Consider the following 13718-nt stretch of genomic DNA (forward strand, 5'->3'; position numbering starts at 1 on the left):
CCAGTGACACATCTGTCAGCAACCTGAAGAATATCAAGAGGCACTACAAGGAGTTGGGAGCAGCAGTGAAGAACTTGGGAGCACAGGTAGTCTTCTCATCAATCGTCCATGTTAGGGGAGTGGGGAGGGAAAGGACTGACAGAATTAAGAAAACCAACAAATGGCTGAGGGAGTCGTCTTGTGAACAGGGCTTTGGCTACTTATGTCATGGAAATATTGAGAATTCTGATCTTCTCAGGATAGGATGGGGTTCATCTGTCAGACAAGAGAAAGACCATCTTTGGCAGAAAGCTTTCCAGTGAAATCAGGAGGGCTTTAAACTGGAGTTGTTGGAGGAGGGGATCCTCAAATCATTGCACTTTGAGTCTGACAATGGTAATGGATGCCCTGCGTCTGGAGTAGAATCACGGGCCAGTGAGGCAGTACAGGATAAGGGAACTCTAATTGGTAAATCAGCTTCAATGGGAGCCCACCTCAGGTGCCTGAACACTACTGCGTGGAGCATGGGGAACAAGCAGGAGTTCGTTACCAAGTTCTTTACCAAGAGAATGGTGAGGTGCTGGAACAGGCTGCCGAGAAAGGCTGTGGATGCCCCGTCCTTGGAGGTGTTCAAGACCAGGTTGCATGGGGCTCTGTACAGCCTGGTCTGGTATTACATATGGAGGTTGGTGGCCCTGCCTGCAGCATGAGGTTGGAGCTTGGTGATCCTTGAGGTCCCTTCCAACCCAAGCCATTCTATGATTCTGTGAGTTGCAGGCGTATGCATGCATACAGGGCTGTGATGTCACTGGCATCACTGAGACATGGTGGGATGATTCTCATGACTGGAATGTAGGAATAGATGGGGATAAACTCTTTAGGAAAGAGAGGCAGGGGAGAAAGGGAGGGGGCATTCCCTCTATATCAGTGACCACCTAGAGTCCCTGGAGCTCCTCGTGGGGATAGATGAGTTGCTGACAGAGAGCTTATGGGTTAAGGTTAAAAGGAAGGCAGGGGATGGAGACGTTGCAGTGGAGGTCTGCTATAGGCCACCTGATCAGGAAGGCCAAGTGGATGAGACTCTCTATATCAGATAGGAGCAGCTTCACATTTACCAAACATGGTCCTCATGTGGGACTTCCACCATCCCAATACCTGTTGGAGGGGCACTACAGCAGTGTGCACCAGAAGTCAGAGGTTTCTGGAATGTGTTGGTAATAACTTCCTCTTCCAAATAGTAAAAGAACCCATGAGAAAAGGTGCTGTGATGGACCTTGTCCTCACCAGGTGAGGAGGGCCTGGTGAGTAATGTGAAGCTCAGGGGCGGCCTTGGCTGTAGTGACCACAAAATGGTGGAGCTGAAAATCCCTAGGGTGTCGAAGAGGGTGTGCAGCAGACTTGCTACTCTGGACCTCAGGAGAGCAGACTTTGAACGCTTCAGGGAACTGCTTGGCAGGGTGACATGGGAGAAAGTCCTGGGGGGAAGAGCGGCCCAAGAAAGCTGATCAGTATTGAAGGACCATCTCCTTCAAGCCCAGAAGTAGCACATCATGGGAAAAAGGAAGGTAGGCAAGAATGCCAGGAGGCCTCTGTGGATCAGCAGGGAGCTCCTGGAGTTACTTAAGCTCGAAAAGAGTCTATAGGGAGTGGAAGCAGGAACAGATTACCTGGCAGGAATGTAAAGAAGTTGCTTGAGCAGCCAGGGATCAGGTTAGGAAAGCTAAAACCCAGACAGAATTAAATCTAGACAGGGACATAAAGGGGAACGAGAAGAAATTCTACTACTATATCAGTAATAAAAAGAAGGTTAGGGAGGATGTGGGCCCTTTCCAGAAGGAAGTTGGAGACCTGGTCATGAGGGATGCGGAGTAAGCTAAGGTGCTCAATGACTTCTTTGCCTCAGTCTTCACTGACAGGGGCTCTACCACACCACCCAATTTGCAGAAAGCAATGGTAAGAACTTAGAGGAAGTAGATCTGCCTGCTGTAAGTTAAGATCAGGTTTGAGACCATCTAAAGAACCTGAAGGTACACAAGTCATAGAATCATAGAATGGCTTGGGTTGGAAGGGACCCTGATGATTGCCGAGTTCCAACCCCCCTGCCACAGGCAGAGACACCAACCTCTACTTAAGTCCATGGGACCCAATCCACAGGTTCTGAGGGAACTGACAGTTATTGGTTTCATCCTGAAGCCAGTGTGGTTGGAACCAAGGTCTCCACACAGGTCAGTTAGGAGGACAGAACTATATGCAGAACACAGGCATGTGGTATATCTGCAAGGGTCACAGCCCCACTGGGGAGTTGAAGGTGTACATCATCAGAAAAGCTTGATGGCACTGTCCAGATCAGTGTCAATGCATGTGTCTGTCACAGGACCAGCAGGTCACTAAACGTCCTGCAGAGTGAGAAGTACTGCATGGCATGGACTGACTACTCAGACTGCTTGTTCCAAAGCCTTTTCCACTTGCTGCAGCCCCACATCCCAGGGCACCCTTCTGCCCTGCCCGTGTGGAGAAGGCACTGCCGGGCCCAGCACTTCCCCAGCAAGATGGGGCCGGTGCACAGCAGTGTGACAGCAGCCACCCCTGCCAGGCCCTGTGGGACCTTGATTTTAAGAGCAGCTTAAAATCAGACCAGAGCACAGTTGTGTGTAATATTATCTTAGGTGGGAGGGATCTGTATTTCCCAGAGCCTTGTTTGTGTATCAGTCTATTGTTGAATCAGGCTTTAAATATTTTTCTCAACTGGAAAGCCAAATTAAATTATTGCTTTTCCAGAGTCTTTCAAAAGAAGGGGGCTCTGTACAAGACTGGTGAAGGAGTTTACGGTGACCGGTGCCCATATATTTTAATTCTCTGAGGCCATTTCTGTATGCTCATCTTCTTTCCTTGGTCTAAAACTTCATTTTCCTTTCACAGCTGTGAATTCTCTGGTGAGCCCCGCAGATGGGTTTGATAAATGCTGCTAATATCACCTTCTGATCTAACAACACTCTGACTTCGGTCTGTAGGTCTTGATGAGTAATTGCTATTGTTCTACTCCAATGACTGAATTAAGATCCCTGCTTTAAAGGGTTCATACTCGTGTGGTTTTAGCCAAGGTGGCCCACTACACCAATGGACATTGACCTTTCCTGAGCTCTGTGTTGTTTTAAACTGAAGCAAGCAAATTTACTTTGATTTCTACACCGGCTAAATGCTGCTACAATCCTTTGGTTATTGTGGAGCAGAATAATATCCAAATTTAGTGTTGCAGATAAATGTTATCTTCAGCTAAAACTCGCGTTGCTTCCCACACACAGCCCCAGCAGTTACGGGGACCATGGGCTCCAGGGAGTAAGTGTACATTCCGTGATAGTGCTTGTTGACGAGAAGAAGGGAGGGAAAGAACAAAACTTCAGCAGTCTTTACAAGCAGATGGAAAAACAGCACAGTGATAGATGCTGCAGCTGATACAGGCAATAGCCATAAAGGTTGTTAATTCTCTAACAAAATAGCAAATACTCTTTAGTGTAGCTGCAGTCATTCTGTAATTCTGTGCAAAGCACTTCACGGATAGCAAGTCATTTCCCATTTGAGTCAGCAGGAGCTTGCGTGTAGAAACTATCTGAAGGATTTGGCTTATGAAGTGTACAGCACAGAAGTCTATAACTTCAAACTGCAAAATCCCACCAATAAACTTAATCTGTTTTTTAAAGAATATTCTGCCCTGCGATTTTCTCTCACAGTCACAGGCCAGTGGATGTGTTCTGTGTGCATTCATAATCCCACTGCATGGCTGTATTCGCCCAGATGTGCGGTCTCTGTCTCACAGGGTACAAGCTGTCTATAGACATATTACTTATGTGTAGGGATGGCATTCTCATTTGAGAGATGTTAATCTAATTTAACTCACGGAATTGCAGGGGATAGTCACTGCACATTGTAGACCAAGTATATTAGCGGAAATGCTCAGTCATGGCCTGAAGCAGTGATGGAGCACCCGGTGGAAGGCAGGGCCAGCCCCGGGCAGCTCAGGTGTGTGCAATGCAGCTGAGTGACCGGAAGGGCTGGAGCCAGGATCCACCCCTTCCAGCCCTCATTTAAGGGTTGGCAGTGGTGGTGAGGGTATCTTACTGGAGATTGCTGCAAGTCTGAGGCCTTCCAAAGGTAAGCAAATTTTCTTCCTATGTTTATGTGTCTATGGCTGCTGCTTTTGGGCTTTTGCTACAGCCAAAAGTTTTGCCACCCCAATATTATCACTGTACTTTCTGTCACATTATAGCATTACAACATAGTGTCAGCAACTCAGTGCTTAAAGCAGCCCTTACATGATCCTTGTTATACTTTACATACAAGTACATGGGTGAAGTTGCTTTTTTGAGGGGTAAAAGTCTTCTGAACTGAGGCGTATATTTCTAGAATTAATTTCTAGCCATAGCACTCTAAAACTTCTGTGCAATTGCTCCAGTTATCCCAGAATATCACGTGGTATGTTCAGGGTTTGCTTCTCAAAGATGATCTTGTAATGAGTAAATTAAATGGAACAATGTATTGATTTTCGGCATTAAACTGAATTTCTTTGTCATTTTTAAATCATTTAGAGTGAACTGACATATTCCTGTTTACTGTTACAGCAATAATATTCACAATGCTGAGTAATGTGCAATATGCAAATAAGTGAGAAGTTTGTGCTGTAAATATCCATTAATAGGATATGTTTGGGGTAATCTTTTAAAAGATGGTGGCATATGCTTCAAAAACAAAGATGTTGCCTTATGAAATTGGGACTGCTTTTCAGTATCAGGTTGCATATATTAATTTTCATTAATTATCTGTAGTGCTAAGGGGCTCCAGGCATCCATGTAGCTGCCTTAAAGCAAGTATAATGAGATGGTGCCTGTATCAAGTCCCATTCTTTTCCTTACTAAGTTGGGTTGGAAAGGAAAGTAGCATCTGTAATTGTGATAAGGTCTAGTTTTTTTTTCACCGGAAGTCTTATTTTTTGAGATCAATGACTTGAATGAGAACCAAAGTGATTTTAAGGCAGATAAAAAAAAAAGTGGTGGCCAGAGCATGCCCATCTGCTCAAAAACAAACAGGAGTTTTCTCAAAATGTGCCACTCAAACTTTCATCATCTCTTGCCCTACTCTACCCTGCAGTCTGTGGTGGTACCAGGTAAATAAAGAACTCCTAAGTGATTTCTCATTGCAGCATCCTGAACACATGAGGAACTTGCCATTTCCCTTCATGAGAATAATTGGATATCTCTGTAATTTGTGGACGTGTTTGTACACGTGGATGGTTACAGATATTGTAACTTTGTCACTTAATATCCAGGAAAGAACAAATGCTTTGTTGAAATTAATTATTCAAATATGGCAGGAAATAAAAAATTGTTCAAATAATCCACTCCAGTCACAATATGTATCTGCTTTACACATGAGGCTGCATTGCCAGCAAGGGACAGCTTTTCCTATACGTGTGCCTCTGGGCACAGTTGGATTTAGATACTCAGCTAGGTCATCATGAGTTCTTGGCTTTGTCATTACTGGTTCAGTTATTTCCTTTTACCTGGGAAGACTCGGGGACTCGATGAGTGCAGCACACAACACAGTCTTGTTCCTGTTATCTGCCTACTCTGTCACCAGTGTCAGCAGCTCATCTGTGTAGCACAGCACAACTGAACAAACAACAGCAGCAAATAAACACATCAGAAACTTTGTGGATGATGATGCATGTCTGAACACTTAGTCCTCTGAATGCTGGCCTTCGTTTAATTCGCAAATATAATCGTAGCAAAAACAGTATGAATGTCTAAAGCTTTGAAAGTGTGAATTGGTGTGCAAGGACAATGCCTGTATTTAACATCTCTAGCCCTTGGAATTCTCATGAGTAATTTATACAATTGTGTTCTATGGATCATTGTTCTTCGATTCAGTTCTTGCCATTTTCACGCTTCAGAAATAGCCTTCTTTTTCCTGGTGCTTCCACCTTCCTGCTCTGATCATTTTACTTGGAAGGAGCAGGAAAAATGTATTTGTATTAATAGCCATGTGCTTCAAATAACAGTTTGTAATGGATGATAGATTTTTTTTTTTTCTCCTATGCCAGGTTCATGTTGGGCAGATCATTAAACAAGTGGGGGAATGTAAAAGGATATTAACACTTGTTTTCACAGCTGGCTTGTATGTATATGTAGCGGCTACACGTCAATCTGTTAGGAGTTAAATAAAGGATTGCAATCTGGAAACATGCATGAGGAATCCCTTTTTCCTTAAGTGTGTTGAGATTACATTGTAAAGTAATGGCTGAACCATCCCAACCTGTTGAGGGTTGAACATATTACTGGATAGACAGGTACGTGAGATGCAAGTTTCCAGGTACCTCATAGTAATTATCTAAATTCTTAGATACTTGAGTTTCACTGGTGCTCAAATGTATACAAATTAATTGCACTTATTTGTCTTCGAAGCCTTTGCCAGCATTCCATCTCAGGGCTTAGTGTCAGATGCAGTAAAACGGGAATCTCCCCGTTATTTTGTACCCATGTGTAGAAGTGCGTGCATAAAGCAACACGGCAACCAGAAATGGAAGAACCTGGGTGGGCCATGGCGAGGTAGCTAATCAGCAGTGCAGGTGGTTCAGGTAGCTGCCCTTCACGCAGATAATTAATGTGTACAAGTAGCTGCTAATTGCACATTTCAGGAATGATTTATGAGGTGGCAGAGGGGAAAGAGGGACACAATCTAATTTCTTTGGGAACCTCTGCTATTCATACAACAGTATCAGCGCAGCTGTGAGATGGGACGTGATTAATGAACAGTGGACAAACACGCCCCATCATACAGGATACTGTTTGGATGACATGCTTGTCAAAATAGAAAGTGACACTCGGAACGACGGCTAGTAATGCTGCAGATGATGAGCTTTTTGTTTTTTAACTCTCCTATTCACTGGGAAATCAGACTTCACACCAGCCATGGTTCTGAAATAAGGTCGCTTGTGTTCATCAGAACAGTTAATGGTTTAGCACAGACTGTTATCATTGACTTGTTATGAGTGGGTTCGTGTTTATGAACAAAAGACTACAGACATTTATTTTCTCTGTCGTGGTCAAGGGAAAACAGATTTGGCAAGGACTAATATTTATACGGGATATTAACTCTAGGCTTATGAACATGTCTGTTAAATGTCTGCTTTCAGTTCTGCATCTTGCCTGCTTCCTGGGAACACATTTTACCTGTTGTAATATTTCCTTTTTTTCTGCTATCTGACATGTACCACCCAAAACTAGTGTACAAAAATGTTGCTTGTCTTTGCTCAGGAAGAGTGATTTGCACATCCTTATGTTTGCTTTACCTTCTTATCTGAGCTAAAGATAATATAAAGTAATGTGATACTCCTGCTGGCATTTTTTGGGTTGATTAGCATATCAGTTTGCTGTACTCCTTTAATACTAGCCTGGTTTATCTCTGAACAGATTGCTAATTTTTTTTTTCAATATGCCATCTTGACATGCCAAGTGCATGTGTAAGGCACTGGTGTAAAGAGCCAGTATTGTGGGTTTCACTGGGATGAATGTTTTGTACGCTTTTCTCAATTAACTTTCCATATATCAGAATAGAACTCCGTGTTTTGCACTAAGTTTTGAAAACTGTTATCTGAGGAACACAGCTCAAGCTGTAGAATCAGTCTCTGTTTATTTTGTTTCATGTAATGTCATGTTTTTAGATTGTTTCAGTTCAAAATTAGAGTGAATGCGTTGTTTCTATCTTTTATAGCTTTTAGAATTCGACAGAGAGCTGTCAGTCTTTAAGGACAGATTGTATGAACTGGACATTTCATTTCCTCCGAGGTAAGATTCACGTATAATCCATCTATTTAACTAGTGAGCTGGTGAAAGCATAACTGTTAGCAGTGTTGTAGGTAAATTGAGTGTTTCTATACATAGAAATGATAATGATGAGCATTCCCGTTGTAAATGTATACAGTCTTCCTGCGTCCCCTCAATTACTACTTAAACAGTGCTCAATGGGTCATAGTTTGGATTGAGCTGATACTGTGTTTTATAGTTGCTTTTAACATAGACCTTCCTTGATTCTGCACTGAGAGAAGAGTAGCTTTACAGCCAGGTGGCCTGTTGAGGTTCTTGATTGCAGCCACAAGAGTCTTTGCCACCAGCTGCTGACAACTGGGTAGCAAGTGGTGCTCACTGAAAGTAGAGTTGAAGAATTGGAGGTGCACAGCTTACTGCCATTGCTCACGTTGGGCTCCAGGAGTAGCGAGAAAGAAGGCAGGAACTTAGATTCTTTTTTTTCAGTTTCAGTAAGCAAGTTACAGAACTATGGACACTAACTATTAGGAGAACTTGGATGCGTTTTAATTTGATGTACACCCTTAGATGAATTTTAGCCATGAATACACACGTACAGCTATCAAACAAAACCAAGGCTTTTGCAAATGGCAGTTCTCTTCATGGAAAATGTTTGGGAAAATTGATACATCTTAAAATATGTACAGCCCCTTTCTAAGTATGGAGAAGACAAATCTTACAATCATTTTTTAAGGCAAATAAATACTGTATTCATAAAGAATAAAATTGTTTACAAGAAGTCACTGCAGGTATAGATATATAAACTACTTTATATACTTTACATGTATGTACATGGATTTGTATACAAAATACGATATTCTTAAATATTTCTGTTCCATTCTTCAGAGGCAGGCTGAAAGGTGTGATGTTCTGGCATACGCCAGGAAAAGAATTTGAAAAGCTTCCCTTTTTGTTATCATCATCTCATTATTTTTCACCAGCCAGCTGTGATACTGAATTACATTGATCCCATGGGACAATGGGAGTATGCATTGAGAGGTTACCACTGCTCTAAATTGTTCTTATTGATTATGATAGCAGAAGACCAGCAGTATGTATATCACTGACTGTATTTCATTGGTTGTGTACTCGTTGGGGGTAAAAGGAAGTGAGGGGAAAAAGATATGTGTTTTTTACCAGAAATGCTTTGACTGGATTTCACTAATTTGGTCTTTCTCTATAACAAAGATTAATTGCTTTTGTTTTCATTGTCCATTTAGAGCAGTTTCACTAGTGATATGTGATGAAGGAAATGTGTGATCTCAGTTCATATAAGTGAATGTACATCTCAAAGTCCAGCTGTCATTTCACTTGTAGGAATCCCCAAATTAAGCTTTTAGCCTCCAAGTGCAAATAGCATGGCACTTGTAGGCAAGCAGGTCGGGCAGGTCATTATTGCATGAATGGTTTGCAGGTTCTTCAGGCCTTTCAGCCAATATGGTTTGCTGTCGTTCTGCTCTGGAGCACAAGTCAGGAATTTGGTGTGAGTCTTTGTATCTTAGTTGTATTTTTGAACTTTCTGTAAGTGATGTGAACGTTTGGCCAAACTCTAAACCTTTGGAAAGTTTCTTTGCACAAATATGTCCAAATCTCATTAGAGATGTATTTTATTATTCTAGCAGCTAGGTCTCTTGCAAACTACAACCAGTCTGTGAACAGTGCAGAATTTTCCTTGCAGCTGTTAAGGGCCATGCGGTGTGAACCTGCAGGCAAAGAAGTGGAGTCTTCCCCCCCCCTCCCCTGCCCTGTCACATCCAGTCAGAGCCGGGGCAGGGGAGCTCTCCATGAGCAGTGCAGGGTTACAGCCAGCACTCCTGCTCAGTGGTCGCTGTGTCACAGCAATAAGGGCACCTGCTCTGGCCCTACATAGGCCACAGCTCCTTCACTCAGGCATTTACACATCCAAATCTGTGAGCTCTGAGTACAGGCTAGGAGCCCAAGGGAGGTGTACAGCAAACCCTTCATCAGCTTCCAGAGGCCCATGGAGAACCAGCCCTGCAGCTGCTGTTCTCAGCTGTGCCAGCAGCATGAGTGAGGGGATAAATGTATGTCTTGGCCTGATACTCGCTCTGTCTGCTTCATATAATAATAATGAATCGCAGAATCACCAAGGTTGGAAAAGACCCACAGGATCACCCAGTCCAACCATCCACCCATTGCCAATATGAGTTTTATACTGAAAGCTGGTACTTCGTTTTTGACATGGAAGAGATGTTAATGCTGGACTTGCATAAGAAGAAATTACTTTGAATTTAAGCAGAGTACTGATAGAAATCTGATATGAGAATATTGCTAAGAATATAAGATGTAAAACCAACAGGCTGTCCTCATGCATGTACACAGAACAGATCAGCTTTTAGGGGTGTTCTTTCTCACCCATCCCTCCTTGTGTTCCAGACGATAAGACGAAGGCATCCTGCTTTCCATTTAGTAATCCTTGCACAGCCACCAGGGGCAATGAGAAGCTTTGCCTGAGCAGAGTACTGCAGAGTTGGATTCACTGTTGTTGTCAAGTTTCTGCAATCAGTGTCCTGTTTTTGTTCAGGAAATAAAGCACATTGATTTTTCTGGTAGAAATAGCATGATTTATTTTTATTTCTGTTGAAACAATTACCCCTATCTGCTATTAACTGTAAATTCTAATCTTTTAAACGGGCAAAAAGCTGTGTGTTTTTCTTTGTAACTTTAGAACCTAGAAAGAAAGGAACAATACAGCCTGCGTGGCTTTATTTATTTATTTATTTATTTATTTATTTTTGCCTAATTTGCCATCTGTTTCCCCTGCATTTTTTCATCACCTTCTCTTCTGAGAAAAAGAAATATCTGTAGCTCCTCATTACTTGGCCATTTTATTTATTCTTTGTAAATATAAGCATTATATGTGGGATATTTGTCATATATCCAGACGTACTGCATTTTACATCTTTAACCAAAGGGGTTGTGAAAAGTATTGTACGCTTAGAAGCTACTTTAAACTTCTTGGAATTCCTAGCTGCAAAGAGTGTGATACATCAGCTTGTTGCATTTTCAGAACAACAAAATCCTTTTTCACTAAAAGAGACAGAGGAAGATCTAAAGTCACTTCTTGTGTTAGGCCTATGCACCTAATAAGTGAGCATTTGAATTCAGAAAGAAGCTGTGAACAATTGCAATGATATCCTTAAAGTAGTATTTCAGAAATTTTTAGTTAGCAAGTCCATCTTAGCTTTCATAATATCTCAAGCTTTCAGCATTTGCTGTATGAAGTTGAGCAAAAGCTTACGAGATGGAATTTTTCATCTCATAAATTCATTCTACCATTCTCTGTATTTTGTATTTCTCTTTTAATTCAAGGGTTGTTTGCATACACTGCATTTCTTAATATGGATATTAATTGTCTGAACTGTGGTATGTTTTGAGTTATCGAAGTTATAATAGCTGTTATAGTTACAGTTAATGAATAAGCTATACTGTTTTTTGATACAATATTATCAGTGTTGGGGTTGGGTTCTTCACACATTCCTCTCAAGAAGCGTGTTTGAGATGCTGTGTACACTTCAGATAAATGGAAAATGTTGTGTTGCTTTGAGTTGCAGCAGACTGTGTTATAAGCATAAACTGTTCTTTGGATTTTGTCATGAGATTGTATTGATAGGCTGCTGTTGTTGGCCTGCTGTGGAGGGCTTTAGTCCTCCCGAGTCATGGTACTTCTACGGTGAGCTTCATCAGGGCCAAAACTTCAGCTTGAACAGTTTTCCTTGTTCTGTGTTCATTTCTAGAGCAGCATTACACCTGATGCAGATACCTCCTGTATAAGCACAGCTAGGTACAAACATGCTGTTTGTGCTGACCCCTGTTTTACCTTGAATCCTTGCCTAACGCTGAAGGTGGCATGGTGCCTAGGTTCTGATCTCCAGGCTGATGCTTGCTGGGGAGGTGGCATGTCCACTGGTGGACAACCAGTCCCCTTTCTTCATAGGAGGGCTTTGTTTTGACTGAAAACCACTAGCTAGTTTTACAGCATAAAAATAGCAAAATCCTAATTAAAATAATAAGAAAACTCCATTTCGTGGTGCCAGGCATTATGGTGAATGCACAGGAGGGAATGCCTTTCTCACAGAGGAATGCCTTGAGTTCAGTTAGTTCTGACCAGTGCTTGTAGTGAGAAGCACAGGGAACCCAATCCTGAGTTCTCATGCAGTAGTCTTCATTCCTGCTTCTTTCAGCAGCACCATCAGGCACTGAGCTGTACAGGGTTCTTTTACAGTGAATTTCTCTTCCCCTATTCCTGAGTTTCAGCTGAAGCCATGACAGTTGTGTAGGGGTATACTTAATATCTTTTAAATTAAATCACAACACTTTGCTCTTTAGGTGAACCTTTGTATGAGCAAAGAGCGCAGCGTGCAGGGCACAGAGTGGGTGCTCCTGGGGATGTGAGTGAGGTGCAACAAGCCTGGTTTGGGCAGCAGGAACTGTTCTAGGGCCTTAATGTGTTGGCAAATGTTTTCTGTACTCCTAAATGCTAGGGAAACAGCCCTTCCATGAGACTTAACAGGAATGCAGAGTACAAGTTACCACTCTCACTCTATGGGATTTAGGGGAGATATGCATCATTTCCAGTATGAAAAAAAGCCAATTGACTGTTATTACTTAAAACAAAAAACAAACAAACAAAAACTTCTTTGGGAACATAGAATAGTTTGGTTCTCAGTTCCACTTTCTTCCAGGTCCTTCTCCCACTAAGATAGCATTTCAATATAAGCAGTAATAAAAATGTCGACTTCTTCAGTATTTGATAGTTGTTGAATTTATTAAAGGTTGTTTGTGATGTGCCTTTCCAGAGCTCCTTACCATCTCTTTGCAGTTGAATGTAAACCACATTCAATACTCAGGGAGAGCACTGATCTCTTACTTCTCGTAAGGCAGAGAAAGCATCTCAGGAATTATTATTTACTTCGATAGTACATATAATGCATAATTCTAGTAATACTTTTGAGTGGAGTTAGAGTATATAATAATTCTAAACAAAATCTCTAGCTGCCCTATCAGCACTGTTAAGGCAACACAATACCTTCCTGAAAGTTAATGTGCAAGTGGGTCTTCACAGGGTCTCGGCAGACCATGTTAGTGAACCTTAGCTCCAGAAGCCTTTTCCCCATCTACTTTGTATATGAGAAGGTTTCCAGTGCAACCTCTGAACTCTCCTACCAGTCACAGAATCATAGAATCACAAGGTTGGAAAGGACCTACAAGATCATCTAGTCCAACTGTCCTATCACCATTACTACCACTAAGCTACTAAACCACATCTCATAGCACCTCATCCAGACGCCTCTGAGCACAGCAGGTACAGTGACTCCACCAGTCACAACTAAAAGCAGCATTTCTGCAGGTGTATTTGTGGAACTGAAAAAGAAAAATGTTCTTCTTTTCCAGTCCAAAACCAGACTTCAGTTTCAGACTACATGGCTGCTTGATGTGATGTTAGTTCTTCCCACCCTGTGATGGCCAGGCATTGTCTCCTCAGAAACACCCAGAACTAAGGCCTGAGAGCAGCCCTTGCATCATCTGCATCACTTGTAAGGCTTTCAGTTCTGATCTGTTCAGCTTGGCACTTGATAGCTAGACTTTTTTTAAATTCCTCTTAAATTCTGAGTTCTTCTTAATTCTCCAAGTATGAGCCTACCATCCCACGTGAGCTGTACATCACAAAGAAGCATGCTAGTGATGCTGTGAATGAAATTCTGGGGAAGAAGTCTTGACCCCCTGGCTCAGCCTATTTGTGCTGAGGCTGCTGTGCCCCAGGTCGGCAGCCCCTGCCTGGGGGATCCCAGCACATTCCTGCATGTCACAGTCAGTATCACCAGAAACTGCCAAGGGAGCAATGTCCATGAGTGTAGCAGT

The 13718-nt window shown here is 42.3% G+C and overlaps 1 protein-coding gene across 10 annotated transcripts in view; it reads left to right on the forward strand.

The window, feature by feature from the left end:
- INPP5A (inositol polyphosphate-5-phosphatase A) overlaps positions 1–13718 on the forward strand; it is a 230852-nt gene that overhangs the window by 200870 nt on the left and 16264 nt on the right. For all 10 annotated transcript variants that reach the window (XM_040703146.2, XM_015289008.4, XM_046943201.1 and 7 more), the window contains exon 12: positions 7744–7817. In XM_040703146.2, coding sequence (XP_040559080.1) covers positions 7744–7817 — 74 coding nt within the window. The remainder of the gene's footprint in view (positions 1–7743; positions 7818–13718) is intronic.

This window comes from Gallus gallus, chromosome 6, assembly GCF_016699485.2.
Source record: "Gallus gallus isolate bGalGal1 chromosome 6, bGalGal1.mat.broiler.GRCg7b, whole genome shotgun sequence".
Lineage (NCBI taxonomy): Eukaryota > Metazoa > Chordata > Aves > Galliformes > Phasianidae > Gallus > Gallus gallus.